General features: G+C 58.8%; 1 protein-coding gene across 1 annotated transcript in view; it reads left to right on the top strand.

Annotated features, from left to right (window-relative positions):
• Positions 1-15,202, top strand: part of LOC117646260 — a 104,666-nt gene extending 89,464 nt beyond the window's left edge. Inside the window, exons 11-17 of the mRNA XM_034387096.1 lie at positions 4,171-4,251; positions 10,253-10,534; positions 10,633-10,862; positions 10,940-11,307; positions 11,481-11,830; positions 11,915-12,196; positions 12,308-15,202. Of these exons, the coding sequence (XP_034242987.1) occupies positions 4,171-4,251; positions 10,253-10,534; positions 10,633-10,862; positions 10,940-11,307; positions 11,481-11,830; positions 11,915-12,196; positions 12,308-12,411 (1,697 nt within the window). The 3' untranslated portion in view covers positions 12,412-15,202. The remainder of the gene's footprint in view (positions 1-4,170; positions 4,252-10,252; positions 10,535-10,632; positions 10,863-10,939; positions 11,308-11,480; positions 11,831-11,914; positions 12,197-12,307) is intronic.
• The last annotated feature ends 127 nt before the right edge of the window (positions 15,203-15,329 follow it).

Raw genomic sequence — 15,329 nt, 5'->3', positions numbered from 1 at the left:
GCCGCAACCGCCGTGCTAGGTACTCAAAATAGAGCGATATCACAGTAGTCCATGCTGGCTGTCACAGATGCAACAAGCTGATGATTGAATCTGGCACAAAGACCATAAAAAACAAAAATTGCTTTTTTTTGTTGTTTTGGGGCCGAGTTTTCGAAGCTGCTTCCCGGCGCCGTCGCGACCGGAAGTGACGCGCTTCGCCACTGGAATCGCCTATGGGGGCTGCAGATTGCAGATTTGCAGTCCTCGTCTTCATGGCGCGCTGGATGTCCTTTCCTTCCTGCCGTCCGTCCCTCCGCCGAACACGTGACCGGGACAGGCACCGCCGTCTCGATGGCGGAGCGATTTAAAATAAACAGCGACAGGAAAAAAATACCGAAATAAAAATTGGAAATTGGACGATACACGGCCGCCGCGAGCACTGCGGGCGAGGGGAGGGAGTGGGCATGCAAATGAGTCGGCATGGCGGTGCGAGGCGCGCTGCGAAGGGTGTAGGCGCAAAGTGATTTCGCGCCGCCAAAATCAACTTAGCGAGCCAATCAAATCTCGACGACACACTGACGGCCGCCGGGACTGATTTGCCTCCAGTGGACCGCACTTTTTCCCCTCCCTGGTTTTCATTTGTTGTTGTTGTTGGAAAGGTAAAGCAGGGACGTCCGCGGTTTCCGGATTCGCTGGTTCTCTTCGGCAGGGCAGTGCCGGCAGCGCTCGAATGCCGCGGCGTTGGCTGCGCTTGATTCTGATTCACTGGCGGCGGCCAGTGCCCCGTCACTCTCTCTCTCTCTCCCCTCGCATCCCTACGGGACACCTCGTCGTAAGTGCGAGAGAGACAGAGAGACGAAGCGCCGTTCGGAATCAGCCTGCCGGTCCACTCTGGACACTTGTTGTGCCACTCAGTGCTGGCCGCTCGGCGTGCCGCTGTAGTGCGGCTGGCTGCCTGCCTGGCTGCCTGCCTGGCTGCTCGGCCGGGCTGGCTGGATTTATGGCTGGCCGGCCTGTTCGGCCAACGCGTGCAGGGCCTGCAGGGCGTGCGGGGAATCGCTTGATTTCAGTTTGGGAACTTCGGGCGGCAAGGTGTGCTGGCGCCGCCGGCACCGCCCGCGGCCCGCGTATGAACTAACCGGGCCGACGCCGACGGGAATGGCCGCAAGTTTGGGCCGGACGCCGGTCTCGCTTTCGACCCCGCTCCGTTCCGTTGCCGTTTTTGCGTTATTTGATTATGCGGCGGTCGTTACCCGCCGTTCTGGTTGCCCCTTTTTTTTGTGGCTTTCTGGGCGCACAGTGGGCCAGAAGACCGGTGCAGGCGTCCAAAATTCTAGACGCGTTTCGAGCTCCAGAGTCGCTTAATGGGACTCGAATCGAACGTGTGACCCCACCATTGGATTGCTCTTCCAGCGAGCAATCCATTGATGGGGTCATACGGTCGCTTCGAGTCCTGTTCAGCGACTATGTAGAGCTCGAAACGCGTCTAGAATTTCACCCGCTTCCGCCGCTCTTCTGGCCCACTGTGCGGCGCGGTCCGGAAGGCCCGCTGCAGCCCGCGGAGAAAAGGAAGGACGTTTTTGACGTGGCGTCTCCGCGACGCGGTCGCCTCGCCTCGCCTCTTCGAGGGGAAGGAAAGAAGGTCATCATCATAATAGCAATGTTCGGGGGAAAGAGTGAGATGGGCTGGCCGTGCTCGCACTTGTTGATGAAGTGCTGCGAAGTGGAGCGAGTGTAGGTACGGCGAGGCCGGCGAGGTCGTAATTGAAGGCCGGATGTTTTAATGAAGCTGGCATGGCGCTGGCGACGCCCGGCAACGCCAAGCCAGGCCAGGCGAAGCCCTCCTCGTGGAGGCCGAGCAGGCCCTGGCCGTGGTGCGCGCCGCGCTGGCGGCGGCAGGCGGCGCCCGGGAGGTCATTTGCGCTCGCCGTCGTTGGCCGGAACCTTTTCTTCTCGCAAATGCAATTACATTCTGGCTTACTATAATGTCAGTTGCAAAAATGGCGTTGCTGTTTCCAACCCCCGCGCGCCTACAACGGCCCATGGCTGTATGCAGTCTTCGCCAGGCCGGAGTTAGTTATCCATGAAAACAAACCAGAGGCCGATTGTGCGCGCGGCGCTCTCTCAAGGCGGCGCTCAGCAATCTGAAAAGTTGTCGGCCGAAGGACAAGAAACCGCCGAACGAGGTCCGCGCCCCTCCACCGTTTTGCGCGCACAGCGCGCCATTCCAAAGCCGCATTCGCGCCAAATTCCCCGCGTAATTTAATGGAGCGAGGCTCGCCCCGATTCCCGCCATTCTTTCGCGCCTCGTCTTGGCGCCCCGCTGCATCGCTCTCTCTCTCTCTCTCTCTCTCTCTCTCTCTCTCTCTCTCTCTCTCTCTCTCTCTCTCTCTCTCTCTCTCTCTCTCTCTCTCTCTCTTCTCGCCGCGGTGGCGGTGCGTGCGCTGCAGCACGCCGTGGAGGGCAGTCCGGCGAGTCCCAGTCCGCGCGGGGCCGCCAGGGCTGCCACTCGCACGCAGCGAGGCAGCGAGGCGCCGCGGGGAGGGAACTTACAGTGCCACGCTGCTGCTTTGGGGGGGTGGGGCTGGGCCGCTCATTTTTGGCACACATACAAAATAAGTTGCCCCACTCGCACTATAAATCACTGGCTCGTTAACCCCCATGTGCGCCTCGCTGTACTTCTCTCTCTCTCTCTCTCTCCTCCTCTCTCTCTCTCTCTCTCTCTCTCTCTCTCTCATCTCCTAGCTCTCATAGAGTGAGACGAGAAGTTCCTAGAGAGAGAGAGAGAGAGAGAGAGAGAGAGAGAGAGAGAGAGAGAGAGCGCTAGTAGCGAGCAAACGTCCGCGCGTACAGACAGTTATTTTTCATCCACGCAACGATACAAGGGCTGCTTGCTGTTGCGGTGGCGGCGCGTAGTTCTAGTTTCGCGGTTGGAGAGAGAGCGCGAGCGTGTGTGTTAGCGTGTGAGTGAGTGGGAGGGAAGCAGGGGAGTGAATGGAAGGGAGGCGTCCTTGCTTTTTCTTTTTTTTCTCGCGGTGCCGACTGCCGTCATGTCAGTGACGCTTAGCAAAGCTCGCCCACTCCGAGGCCGAGGCCTGGCCCGGGGCAGCTCGGCTCGGCCAGGCTCGGCCAGCTGGAATGTTGTTCGTGTTCCCACGCCTCGGCTCTGCTCGACGGGGACGTCGGGGCCGTGGGGGCCGTCCGGGGGTTGGGGGTTTCGAGTTGCGCGTCAAGCTGAGAGCCCGCCCCACCCCGCCCCGCACTCTCGGGCGACACGGAGACGAACAAAGCGCGCGGCGAGTGTTACAAAAACACGCCCCGGCGGCGTCACTCGGCCGCTGGCGCTGCTGGCACCGCCGGCACTGCTGGAGAGCGACAAGCCGCCGACAAGCAGGGCGTGGGCACGGCGAGAGGCCGCGTATGAAAAATTCGGCGGCCGGATTGGACGAGAGACTCCTCGGCGCTGCGGCGCTGCTTGGCGGCGGCGAGGATGTTTGGCGTGGGGCGGGAAGGGGCGGCGGGGCGCTGAACGCGCATTTGTACAAGCTGACGGCCTGGACCGCGCGGCCTGGGACTATCCCGCCGATATATATCTCAAGGCGGCCCGGCCGCCGCCGCCGCAGCAGGGCTGGCACAGAGGCCCTTGAAAATTCGGGGCGGATGGAGAGGGCCTGGCGGCGGCGCTGCTTGCGGGGGGGATGCCCGTACCGTGGCGAATGGCGGCCGTAACCGCTATACAACCTGGCCGAACCGGCTGGGATTCCCCCGTTATATATTCAAGACTTTGGCCTTTGCAACGCCGCCCATTTCGACACTTTGCAAGGTGTCCCTTTGCCGGGCGGAGGGAGAGGGGGGGCAATGAGATGCGGCGATTCGCTCGGGATTCCACTGTAACTGCGCGAAATTCGCGGCCCGCTTCGCCGGCCAGCCTGCGCCAGCCTAGGCCAGCCTGTCGCGCACGCCGTCATAAAAGCCGGCCGGCGGAGCAGGCACCCCGCCCCGCACCCCGCCCCGCAACCAGCAGGGCCCGAGCCAAGAATTAAGCGGGCTGAATGGAGATGGTCGTTTGTCCCCCGTCACGCCCGCAATCTTATTATAAGCAAAAGCATGTTGTCGACGCGGCGCCGCCACCCCTTGCTCTTGTTGTTGTTGTTGCTGCTGTTGTCTGAGCTGCTCCCGTTGTTGTTGCAGGCGCGCAGACCCGGCGCCAGGAGGACGCCTGCCTGCCCGCCAACTTCGACCGCAACACGCTGCCCTTCGTCACCCTCGTCAGTAAGTACGCCGGCCATCCGCATCCGCAGCCATCCGCGGGCATCCGTCATCGTTACGGATAAAAGGCGACGGCTTTTTGCCTAAAAATGAAGCCGCGGCCCCGCCAGGGCCCCGCCAGGGCAGTGCTCCGTCTCTCTCGCACTCTCGGGGCGCCCCGTGAGAGCGAGCGAGCGAGAGACAGTCCTGGGGGCGTGGCCGGGCGTGGCCTGTCGCGGTGTCCATCAGTCTCCGTCCCGGCGGCCGGGCCGCCCCGCCTGGCCCAAGGCCTGGCCCAAGGCCTGGCCTGCCTGGCTCGGCTGATCAATTCATTTGCGACCGACCGGCTGGTGGGCCGGCCGCGCCGCGCCCCGCCCATCCCCGTCCCGCAGTCTCTGGAGGAAGTCCATCAGGCGACTTCCTCCGCGCCCCGCCCCGCCCCGCCCCGCCCCGCCCCGCCGCGCCCTGATGGATTGCGCGGCTGTTGTTGTTGTCGCTGCTGTGTTTTCTTCTTTCGGGGCCGCGCCGCGCGAATTTAGCGCGAAGGGAAATTGTGCGACGCGCGCCAAGGCGCTGCTACGCTGTGTGTGAAAGCAAGGCCTTAATGGTGGTGGCGTGCGCTCCGCCCCGCTCCGCCCCGCTCCGCCGTCGAGTGACTGACGCACCAATCGACGACAAAAGCCAAAGCCGCATGGCGTTCCGGCCGGCGCCCCGCCACACACACACACACACACACACACTTTTGCTGTGTCTTGTTTGCGGCCTTTTCCCGCCACCAAACAGCAGCCGGCCCACCGTTCACGCTGCACTCTGTGCGTTCGTCGTGCCGGTGCTTCGCAGTGCTTCGTCCGACCGAACTCGACATGTCACAGTGCTTCTCCCTGCCGCCCTTTTGGCCTTCTTTTCCCTCCGTCCGGCCGGCCGGCGTGTTTGACCGCGGCGCGCCACGTCCGCCCCAAACGCCGCGGCAGATTAGCGCGGCTTTCTCGCTAATTAACGTGGCGATGACGTCACCGCCCCGGCCAAACGCGGGGCAGGGGCACTGCAAACCTCGGGGCTTTTAAATGAATTAGCGCTTTGATTCTTTGCCGCGGGGTGAAAATAAAACCGGTGCCCTCCTTGGTCTGTCCCGACCTCCACGTTCGGCCAGTGGCCCAGCCTCTCCAGGCCGCGAGCGCCGTGCGGGGTAGGCAACGCGCGGCCGCTCCGCGCTCCGGCGCGCGCCGGGCTGGCCTACACTGCTGGCTGCAGGCGCACTGGCCAGGCGGCCGAAACTCGAGACGTGTTTTGAGCCAAGGAGTCACTACACAGGACACGAACCAAGCGTGAGACCCCACCAATGGATTCCTCGTTCGGAGAGCAATCCATTGGTGGGGTCACACGTTCGGACCGAGTACCGTTTAGCGACTCGGGGCCCAAAACGCGTCTGGAGATTTTGACCGCCTGCGCCGGTCTTCTGGCAAATCCACTGTGGGCTGGCTGGCAGCACTCGCTCATCCCCCCGACGGCTGCAGGCCAGGCTCACCGCAAGCGGGTTGTCGCTCTGTCTCTCTCGCGCCGACACGGGACGCCCCATAAGTCAGAGGAGAGAGGGGCCTCCCTGTCGGAATGAGCGTGCTGCCTGGCCCTGATAGCGTGCTGTGTGTGAGTGGGGTGGTGTTGCTGCCTCTGGACGAGAAGGCCCTTTCTTCGTGCGTCCTTGAGGAGAGGCTTGTTTCGCGGCGAGCCGGGGACAGGCTTAATTAGGACACACACACAAGCACACACGCACGTACACACACACACACACCGACAAGTTCCTGTCAACATGGTAAAAAAGGGGGGGGTGTCATTGTGAGTCGTAAAGTCGCACGCACTTTTTGAAATAGCTGGATTTATTTTTTTTCGGCGCGTTTACGCCGTCGTTGGTGTGAGTGCGCGCGCCGCTCACTATTTTTGCGCCGGAGCTCTCACTGTGATTGGCGCACGGCACACTCACTTTGTGCACCTCTTTCCGACGCGGAGCGGGAAGGGGGGGGGGGAGGGTGATGGCGAAGTGCGACAGTTGTTGACGCGCGCGGCCCCGCGGCCCCCAGGGCGCCCTTCCCGCACCGCCTCCACTCACCACGTCGCCGAATTCACCGCCGCTCTGACTGACTGCGCGCTCGGCCGCTCGGCGTTCCGTCCGTCCGGGTTCGCAACTACTCCAAGCAGTGCGTTAATCCGGCCGGGGCTCGGCCTGGTCGTTGACCACGGTAAGCCGTGGGACTAGCGAAACTTGACGGCGGCTCAAGCAAGGCACCGCGCCCAGCAAGTGGTGCTCGTCGTCGCGTCCTCGGCCGGGGTCTCCTCCGCCTCCACCAGGGCCTCCACCAAGGCCTCCACCAGGGCCTCCACCAGGGCCGCTCCTCTTCTGTAAAGTTGGCAATTTTTCTCTTCTGCATGACTGCCCGCGCGAGAGGCGGGGCGGGAGGTCGCCGGGTGGCCCGGCCAGGCAGCAGCAGTGGGCTTCGGCCGCTTCGGCAGCGACTCTTCTCCTCGCCCCGTCCCGTTCCCCATTGTGGCTCCGCCAAAGAACTCTCAGATTAAAATTGCGGCCGAGGTGGCGGCGGCGCGGTGGCCGGGCCGTTGGGGCGGCGACGTCTTTTGCCCTTTTGTCGCATGCGGCCGGGCATTACTGTGATCGAAAATAAATCAAAAAGGCGGCGGGGCGGGGCGGGCTGCAGGCCATGCCAAGGCACGCATGCCGGCGATGAGGCGATTGTGGCGCGGCGGCGGCGGGGCGCGGCGGGGCGCACAACTAAATATGACTGGCACTTACTTTGGTCGGGAAAACCTTTATTACGGGGCCGCGGCGCGGGGGGCTGATTCCGAACAGTGCCCCGTCTCTCTCGCACTCGCGGGCCGCGGCGTAGGGCCGCAGGGGTGCGAGAGAGACGGGGCGTCGTTCGGAATGGCGCGGCTGTCGATGTGATCAGTTCGTGGACGGGCTGCTCCGCCTGCCTTCGCGTGCCGCCGCCGAGTATTTCACGACTCGTTTGACACCGCCACTGCCGCGGAGCAAGTACGAAGTACTTAAGGAGGCCGCCACGCCCCGCCACGCCACGCCCGGCCTGGCCCCGGGGGGCGGCCATAAATCGGCGGGCGATATCAACATGCGTTATACGAGTCTTATCTGGAACGGCCGGACGGAGGCACTGGAAGCACTGGCAGCACATAAAGCGAGGACCTGTGTGTTTGGCGCGCCTTGTAAGCCGCCGTGGCCGCGCCACCATCTTGGCGAGGATTCACTGTAACGCCCTCATCGTCATCTCCTCTCGCGTCCCCGCTGGTCCCCGCGGGTCCCCGCGGCCGACGGCGCCCCCGAGTGCGGTTCCGTGTCGCCGAACGGCGGCGGCGGTGGCGCCGCTCTCGCGGCTGATTAGTATTAAAACTTTGCTTATTTCTGGGCAGAAAACGCGCGAAATGAAAAGACTCGGCGGTAAAAGGGGCGGCGGGGAGGTTCTCCGCTAATCCATTGCCGCCTCCATTAGGCGCACCGTCACGCCGCCCACCCGGCGGCGTCCTGGCCGTTCGTGTGAGGCTCGTCCGCACGGTTGACTCGAGAGCTCCAGAGGGACGACGACGACGACGACGGCTGCCTGACAGCAGCGGCCGACTTGGTTTGCGGCGACTTGGAGCGGACGGGTCGGTCGGGTGAAAAAGAGGGGGCAAAGTTTGTGATTCGGCGGCGACGGCGACGCTGAAAGCTGGAAGCTGGAAGCCACCTTTGAAATTAGCGCGCTCCGTGCCCCGCCCCGCCCCGCCCGGCGTCCCCGGCCGCCTCGCTTGGCCCTCGGCGCCGAAAGCCAGAACGCCACCGCCGCCCCGCCGGCCTGCCGCCCTGGCGGCTGCAGCAGCCGAGCAGAAGCGGAGGCGATGTAATTCATTAGGCTGGTGAATTATGTACGGTCCCTCACGGTCCCCGGGAAGAGAAGAGAAGACTTTGGGGTTAATGGATGCGGCAGGAGCTGCAGTCGAGACTGGGGGCGGGGCCGGGCGGGGCCGGGGGGGTGGGGGGCTGTAAGACAAGGACTCCCCCCCCCCTCTTTTCCCCTTGGGCCACCCCCGCCGCTGCCGATTTGCAAAGCAAATGCGTCCAGTACAGCTATGCCGCCCCCGGCCGCCCCCCGTCGGTTCGCGTGTAGGACTCTCGCGAAACACCCGCCGTGCCGCGCCGTGCCGCGCCGTGCCCTGCTTCTTGTTCGCAGGGTGTCGCGTCGCTTCTCGGCCGCGCTGCGCCTCATGGCGCGCCGCTCCCCGTCTTCCGGTCGCGGATTTATTATTTTCACGGAATTCGGATTTTGCTATTCATTTTCGGGGGAAACGGGGTCGGTGCAGCTCCCTCGAGGTTCGCGGCGGCCGGGCCCCGTCCTCGCCGTCAGCGGGGGCTGTTTTGTGTTTGGCACGGCCCCCAGGCCCGCCTTGCCTTCGCTGCCACGGCCGCTGCCACGGCCGCTGCCACGCGGGGTGAAAAATCGCCATTCCATTCCATCGACATGACGAATCGTTTCGGAAACAAACGGCATTATGATGTAGCGGCGCCTCACCTGGCGGCGGCGGCGCTGGGCGGCGCGGGGCCTGGCGGTCCCTCGAGAGCGAGAGAGACATCAGTCACTTACCGCCCGGCCAGCCAGGCCGGCGCGGCCCGGCCCAGCGAGGCCCGGCGAGGCCAGCGGAATGAGGATCCAAAAAGGGGCAGGGCGCGTCCGGACGCGTCCGGCAGCGCGGGCTGCTCGTCGAATAATAGCCCCATGTTGAATGCGGCCCGGGCACGCGCGCGCTTCTCGACTTTTCGCAAGAAAATCAAAACAGAATTACATTCACGGGGTTAAGAAAGCCTTCGCTCGCTGCTGCTTCATTTTTCATGGCCTGGAAGTTTCATCTCCAGCAAGTGCTTTCCCAGCGAGCCCGCCACGCCCCGGCCAGGGCAAGGCGGCGCGCAAAAAATGTGGACGCTCTGCGGACTGATTCCGAGAGTCCTTTACGTCGCTGTCTCTCTTGCGCGTTAACGGGACGCCCCATGAGTGCGAGAGAGACAGAGCGACGGAAACGGCTCTCAGTCTGCTGCGACGCGCTGCCGAAGGCGAGGCCAGGCGAGGACCCGCCGCCTCGCCTCGTCAACGCTGCGGCTAATTAAAATACCAGTTGGAAATTACGCTCGCCTCGCCGCCGAGCCGCGGGTAAATAATGGAAAAGAATTATCAACCGGCAGTCAAGCCAGGCCAGGCGGCCGCGCGCTTACGTCGCTGTCTCTCTCGCTCCCGCGCGGCGTTTCGCACGGGTGCGAGAGAGACGGAGGGCTTTCCACTGCGCCCTCGGTGCTGGCTGCCAGCCCTGCCAGCCCTGCCAGCCCTGCCAGGGCGGCGCCCTCTGCTCCGGTTCCTCGCCACGGACGCACTGCCTGACGGATGGCGGAGGGTTCGGCCGATCGCCCAATATGTTTCCGTATCTCGATGGCGGCCGCGGCCCTCGGCCAGCGCGGACCGACAGAAAAAAAGAGGAAAACAAATAAAAAACAAAAATAAAGAGTGCTACTCCACTCCGTGACTTTAATTAGCGACGCGGTCGCGCGGGAGGTGTGTGGAGTTCGAGCGTTGGAGTTGGTTTCTGCTGGCGCACTGTGCGCGCGACCGGCGACTGCCGAATTCCTCATCGGCCGGCCAAACGAGTCCCTTCCCGTTCTCGCGCCGCCGTCCTTCTCCTGCGGCGACACGACTCGATAGATCGATAGATCGATACGGCGGCCGGAATATCGAGGCAATCAGTGTCGCGGCGCGTTATCGGCCATGAATGCATAATGCACGGCGTTGCATGCGCGGTGCCCGAATCATGATGCAGGCTGTGGGGCCGTTGCCTCGGCCGTTGGCCGTTTAGCGCGCTGCTCGGCCCGCCCCGCCGCGGCGGCCTGCCTGCCACCAATTCATCGCGTATCGGCGTGCCGCGTAATTGGCGTCCCTTTCGTGGCGGCTTTGCCTTGACACGCTCTGTCTCTCTCTGCCCGCAGCGTCCATGCCCGAGCCCAAGCAGTGCCCCTACCTCGGCAAGTTCAGCGTGTCCGGGCTGCTGCGCGAGGAGCGGCGCGCCCGGTCGGCCGGCCCGTCCCACGGCCGCTCCTCGGCGGCCACCTCGGGCCGCTGGTACCGCCGCGCGCTGCAGGAGTACAACCCGGAGGACGACGACGGCGGCTTCGGCGAGGAGGACGAGGAGGAGGACGAGGGCCCCGACGGCGCGTACGGCGCGCCCCGGGACGTGAGGCGGCGCCCGGCCGGCATCGACGAGCAGCAAGGTACGTGTCGCGGGTCCTGGGTCCCAGCTGGATCGCGGGGAGGGGAATGTCATGTCGCCGCGGTCCGCTTCACTGCACGGCTTGGTTTGGGTCCGCAGAGGAGGCGCGGCTCTTCAACAAGAAGAAGAAGCAGCAGGACGAGCGGGACGCCCGCATCAAGGCCGACCTGGCCATGCGGCAGGAGTGGCTGCAGAACCAGCAGCAGCAGCAGCAGCAGGAGGGCAAGAAGCTGCCCGTCGGGGACTCCGCGCTCGGCGGCTCCAGCCACCGCCGCAGCCACCTCAGGAGCCACTCCAAGCGCAGCAGCGGCCACAAGGCCGTCATCGAGGTGAGTCCTGAGTGCGGGGGAGGGGGAGGGGGAGGGTCAGTGGCGGCGTGGCGTCTCAACGCGGTGCTCTTGCGCAGGTGGCCGCTGCCGCGGGCGACGACGACGACGACGAGGACGAGGATGAAGACGAGGACGAGGACGACGAGGATGACATCGACGACGAGGACATGGACGGTGCCATCCCGGACCCGAGTGACCTCCACGTCGACAAGATGCCCGCCATGCACCGGCCCGCCATCGTCAAGAGCAACGCCAGCCCGGGGGCCGGCTCCTCGAACAAGGCGAGCGTCGACGTCCCGAGCCAGGGCGCTCCGGGCGCTCCGAGCCGCCCGCACAGCCAGGGCGGCCGCTTCCGGCCGCACACGCCGGAGTACGGCAACATCGACGACCTGCTGGAGCCCAGCAAGTCCAGCACCCACTGGGGCACCTACCCGAGCGACGAGAGGTGAGCGCTCCGTCTAGGCTTCGCTTCGATATCTCTGGGAGCGCCTGGAGGGTAGGCAGTCCCGTTGCGCTCCGCCATGCCCGTGCTGCCTACCTCGCAGGCGCTCCCTCTGCCGCGGAGACTGTTACTGTGATGCGTTGTCCTTGGTGGTGCTGACGCCGACCTTCCCGCAGGCTGCTGGAGCTGGACAGCAAGAGCTCGTCGATGGCCAACTCCAAGTCGGGCCGCGGGCGGCGCGTGCGTGGGCTGGCGAGGCACAGCCACGGCGCGCACGCCGGGGACGACCACGCGGAGCACAGTCACGGCCAGGGCCAGGGCCGCCGCGTCCGCCGGGGCTTCGGCTACGAGGGCGCCCTGGCACTGGGGCTGGGCGGCGTGGACCCCTGCGAGCGCGAGCACGCCGGCACGGGGCCCGGCGCCGCCACCGCCACCGGCGCCCTGCACCTCTTCATGGGCTGCTCCACGCAGGACACGATGGAGTTCAGGAGGGACTGCGGCGCGCCCGAGCCGGACGTCGTGTCAGGTACGTCTCGCGTCGCGTCGCGATGCCTTGAGCCTGGCTTTGGCCGACGAGCTTGTCTGACGGTGTGGCCTCTCCTGCCCGCAGCCTACACGTGCCACGGCCGCTGGGAGCAGAACGGCACTCACTTCCTCATCACCAGCCCGCTGCCGCGGTCCTCGCGGGGCGCGCGCCGGCTCTGCTTCGCGTACCGCGAGCACCAGGGCGTGCTGCACTTCTCCTCGAGCGGCGAGTCCTGCCCGCGAGTGGCGCCGGGCTACGGCGGGTCCAGGGGCAACGCCAACGCCGCGGGCATGGGCCTGAGCATGGGCATGGCCATGTCGCACGCCTCGGCGCCCGCGCCCTTCACCTTCAACGTCACCAGCTCAGGTAGGAGAGAACGCGGCTCCCTCTCCTTCGTTTTCGTACGACTTTCCTTTGTTTCGTTGACGTCGATTCGACCTGACTGACCGTGTGACTGACGTTCTTCTTGTTCGGCAGGCGAGTGCTCGGACACCAGTCGAGGCACACCCACCGTGTCTGCGAGCAGATTGCTGTCGTCGTGCGTCGCCGCCCTTGTGATATTAATGGCTACCCTGAGGTGATGGTCGCCCTTCCCTTAGCCAGTTACTCTGAGGGAAGCACAAATGTTTCTAGAGTAGGTAAACGAATGTCAGTTTGTTTAGTTTCTATCTTGCAGTGTGATGTGTATGACATTATGAGCACCTCTCTCTCTATCTCTCGTCTTTTGTTTCGTATTTTAATCTTTTCATTTGATGCTTTGATTTGCCAGTGCTCATTTTAGGGCAGTCTGGCAGTATGTCTTCTAGTTAGTGTACATGACTACCTGAGAAATTATGTAATGTTTTGTATGTTCTTCTTAACTTTAACTTCAGAAAAGGGTTTATACAATGATGCGATCATGTGATATTGACACTTCTTTGCTGAGGAGGAGTCAGGACAGTTTATTCTGAATCTTGTAAAGGAATGAATTTGTAAATCTATTTAGAACTTCTACATATTTATCACATTTGTTTTGTGTTTTTAGTCTGTTCCTTTTGGGAGTGGGTTGGATGTAGATAAAGCATTTATTACCAATATCATAGATTAACATTGTATGAATGAATAAGAAAGTTTTTACGGGTGAAAACAAATTAAAAGGATAATAGTCATGGTGTGTAAATAACAGATCATTTTGGAGTAAATGTTTACTATTATTAAGTGCCACTGTAAAACGCTGCTTTGCAGGCAATATCATTGAGTCATTTGAGTATAGTTTCATTCATACTGAGGAGACTCTAACCAGCCAGCAAAGTTATTAAAATTGTGATATTAATTTTGAGATAGGTTCAAACTTTGTAAGAAAATTTCTGTAGGGAAATTTTCCTGATCTTAAGAGAGAAGAGGTTGTCAACTATGGCTGAATATTATAAGAATGTGAGTATCTGCAATAGAAGTCTTATGGTGCTAGAAAAATTGTCTGATCACTTTGGAGTGGTTAAGTTACAATTAGCTTTTTGGAACCGTTGTTTGTGATTTGGTTGTAGAGTCAGACTATCTGGGAAACAGGTACAGCACTTTCTCGTGGCAATAATAGGATAAACAGGTGGAGAAGTTGATCACAAAGTAGGACTGTGTGGCATGCTCATGTCCTGTCTTAATGAGTAAAAGTTTCATTTAGAAGAATATAAGAGCAAATAAGTACTTTTGTTTTCCGCACTCTTATGTTTACCACTCACTCAGGAAGCAAAGAATTTCACTGAGCGCACATGAATTTTAATTAAGTTCACTTAAATTGTGAGAAGACTATTCTGTTAACACTGTTAAAATATGAACGTATGTTTGAAATGACTAAAAGCAACAGTCTGTGAGATCAGTTTATTTTAAGACATTTTTCGATAGAAATTTATAAATAACAGTGTTATCAATATTCATAGCATTCTATTATTATGAATATAGTGCACTTTTGTACTATGGTATTGTAACTTTTGGAGGTAGGTACTTTTCAATTACTTCAAAACCCTGAAAACTAAGCAATAAGTTATTTATGTCATACATAATTTCAAGTTACCCTTGCTTTGTATCCATGCATTGATATCTTTCAGGGAGTGAAATTTCTCTGATTTAGTTAAAATTAATTGGCATGAATCATTTATTTTCAGATTTCTTTGTAAGATAATTTGTATCTTCTTGAAGAGGTTTAATAGTGAAATGTTTGTGCCTATTGTTTTTGTTCTTCCAACTTTTTTTTATTTTTTAAATTAAGTTTGGATCTTTATGTTACAAGCTTGATCTTTGTTGCTATGAAGAAAAAGTAGGTCATCCATTGCGATGAAATCATTCTTTGTTAAGAGATGGAATCAAAATGTGTTAAGAGGTGTGAGCATGATTGAGGGTGCAAATTGACCAATTTGGAGACAGGCTGAAATACTGAGTAGGAAGGGTGGTTTGATTGTTCTACGTACCTGGTGTCATACTTGAGAAATATTTGTACTGGTGATTATGTTAGGAATGAATACTTCAATGCAATGAACCAAGCTGGCTTTTTATCACAAATACATACTATTGAAAAAATTCCTTTTGAGTTTACATTTTATCTACACCACAAGAGTTTTCTCATTTATGAAATGAACTGGTTTGTTTCAGTTTTAAGAAAAGTAGTAATGTCACTGTGAAACACAATCATTTTCATGATAAAATGTGCTTCTAGTGTGAGTGAAGAGTGAAAGAAGTTATGTGTGTGCATGGGTGGGGGATGCATGTGAATACTGGAAACAAATGTGTGAGCAATGGAATTCTGATAGAATATGGGTGTGCATATGGGTCTGTTGGTGTGATTGACTGCATTCACTATGTTAGTTATTGTATATAGCTCATTGTATTGTATAGTGTTATGGTTTTGCTACAACAGCAAACGATCAAAATGAATGAAATTGTTTAGAGACAAAATGTTATCTGGTGCTGTTGAAATTCCCTGTGGGGAGGATAGGCAAGTGCTGTTTGTAATGAACTAATCATTAGTTGATCTTTTATTATGAAGTTATATGTTATTTACTTTGCGAACAAAAGCACAAGTTTTCTTAGTTTCCTTTTCTAATATTATTTTTACTGGACAAAGTCTTGTAGCTCTCTTTTTCTAAAATGTAGTTACACAAGTAATGAAAGTGCACATATTATGCTGATCAAAACTGCAAAAAAAGAAAAATGCTGTCACTGATGACATACAGCAGTAATAAAAGTATATTTATATAGCTGCTTAGAAAGGGTACATTTTAAGAACAATTATCTCGAGCAATAAACTAAGACTTGCTGTGGAAATGATTACATATGGAGGGAATCCATTGTTACTTTGTTGTATGTTCCAATAAATGTGACTTTCTCAAAATTTAAACATGAGCATGAATTCTTTTATTTATTTGCAACTCTACAACCCTAAGCAATAAACGAATAACAAAATTAAATATAACAAGTAATCCTTCCCCGGCCTTCCCTAGAGCCCTCCCTAAACAGTTTTGCTTACGAC

This window comes from Thrips palmi, unplaced genomic scaffold (genome assembly GCF_012932325.1).
Source record: "Thrips palmi isolate BJ-2018 unplaced genomic scaffold, TpBJ-2018v1 HiC_scaffold_19, whole genome shotgun sequence".
Lineage (NCBI taxonomy): Eukaryota > Metazoa > Arthropoda > Insecta > Thysanoptera > Thripidae > Thrips > Thrips palmi.
This window is presented reverse-complemented; position numbering and strand designations above follow the sequence as displayed.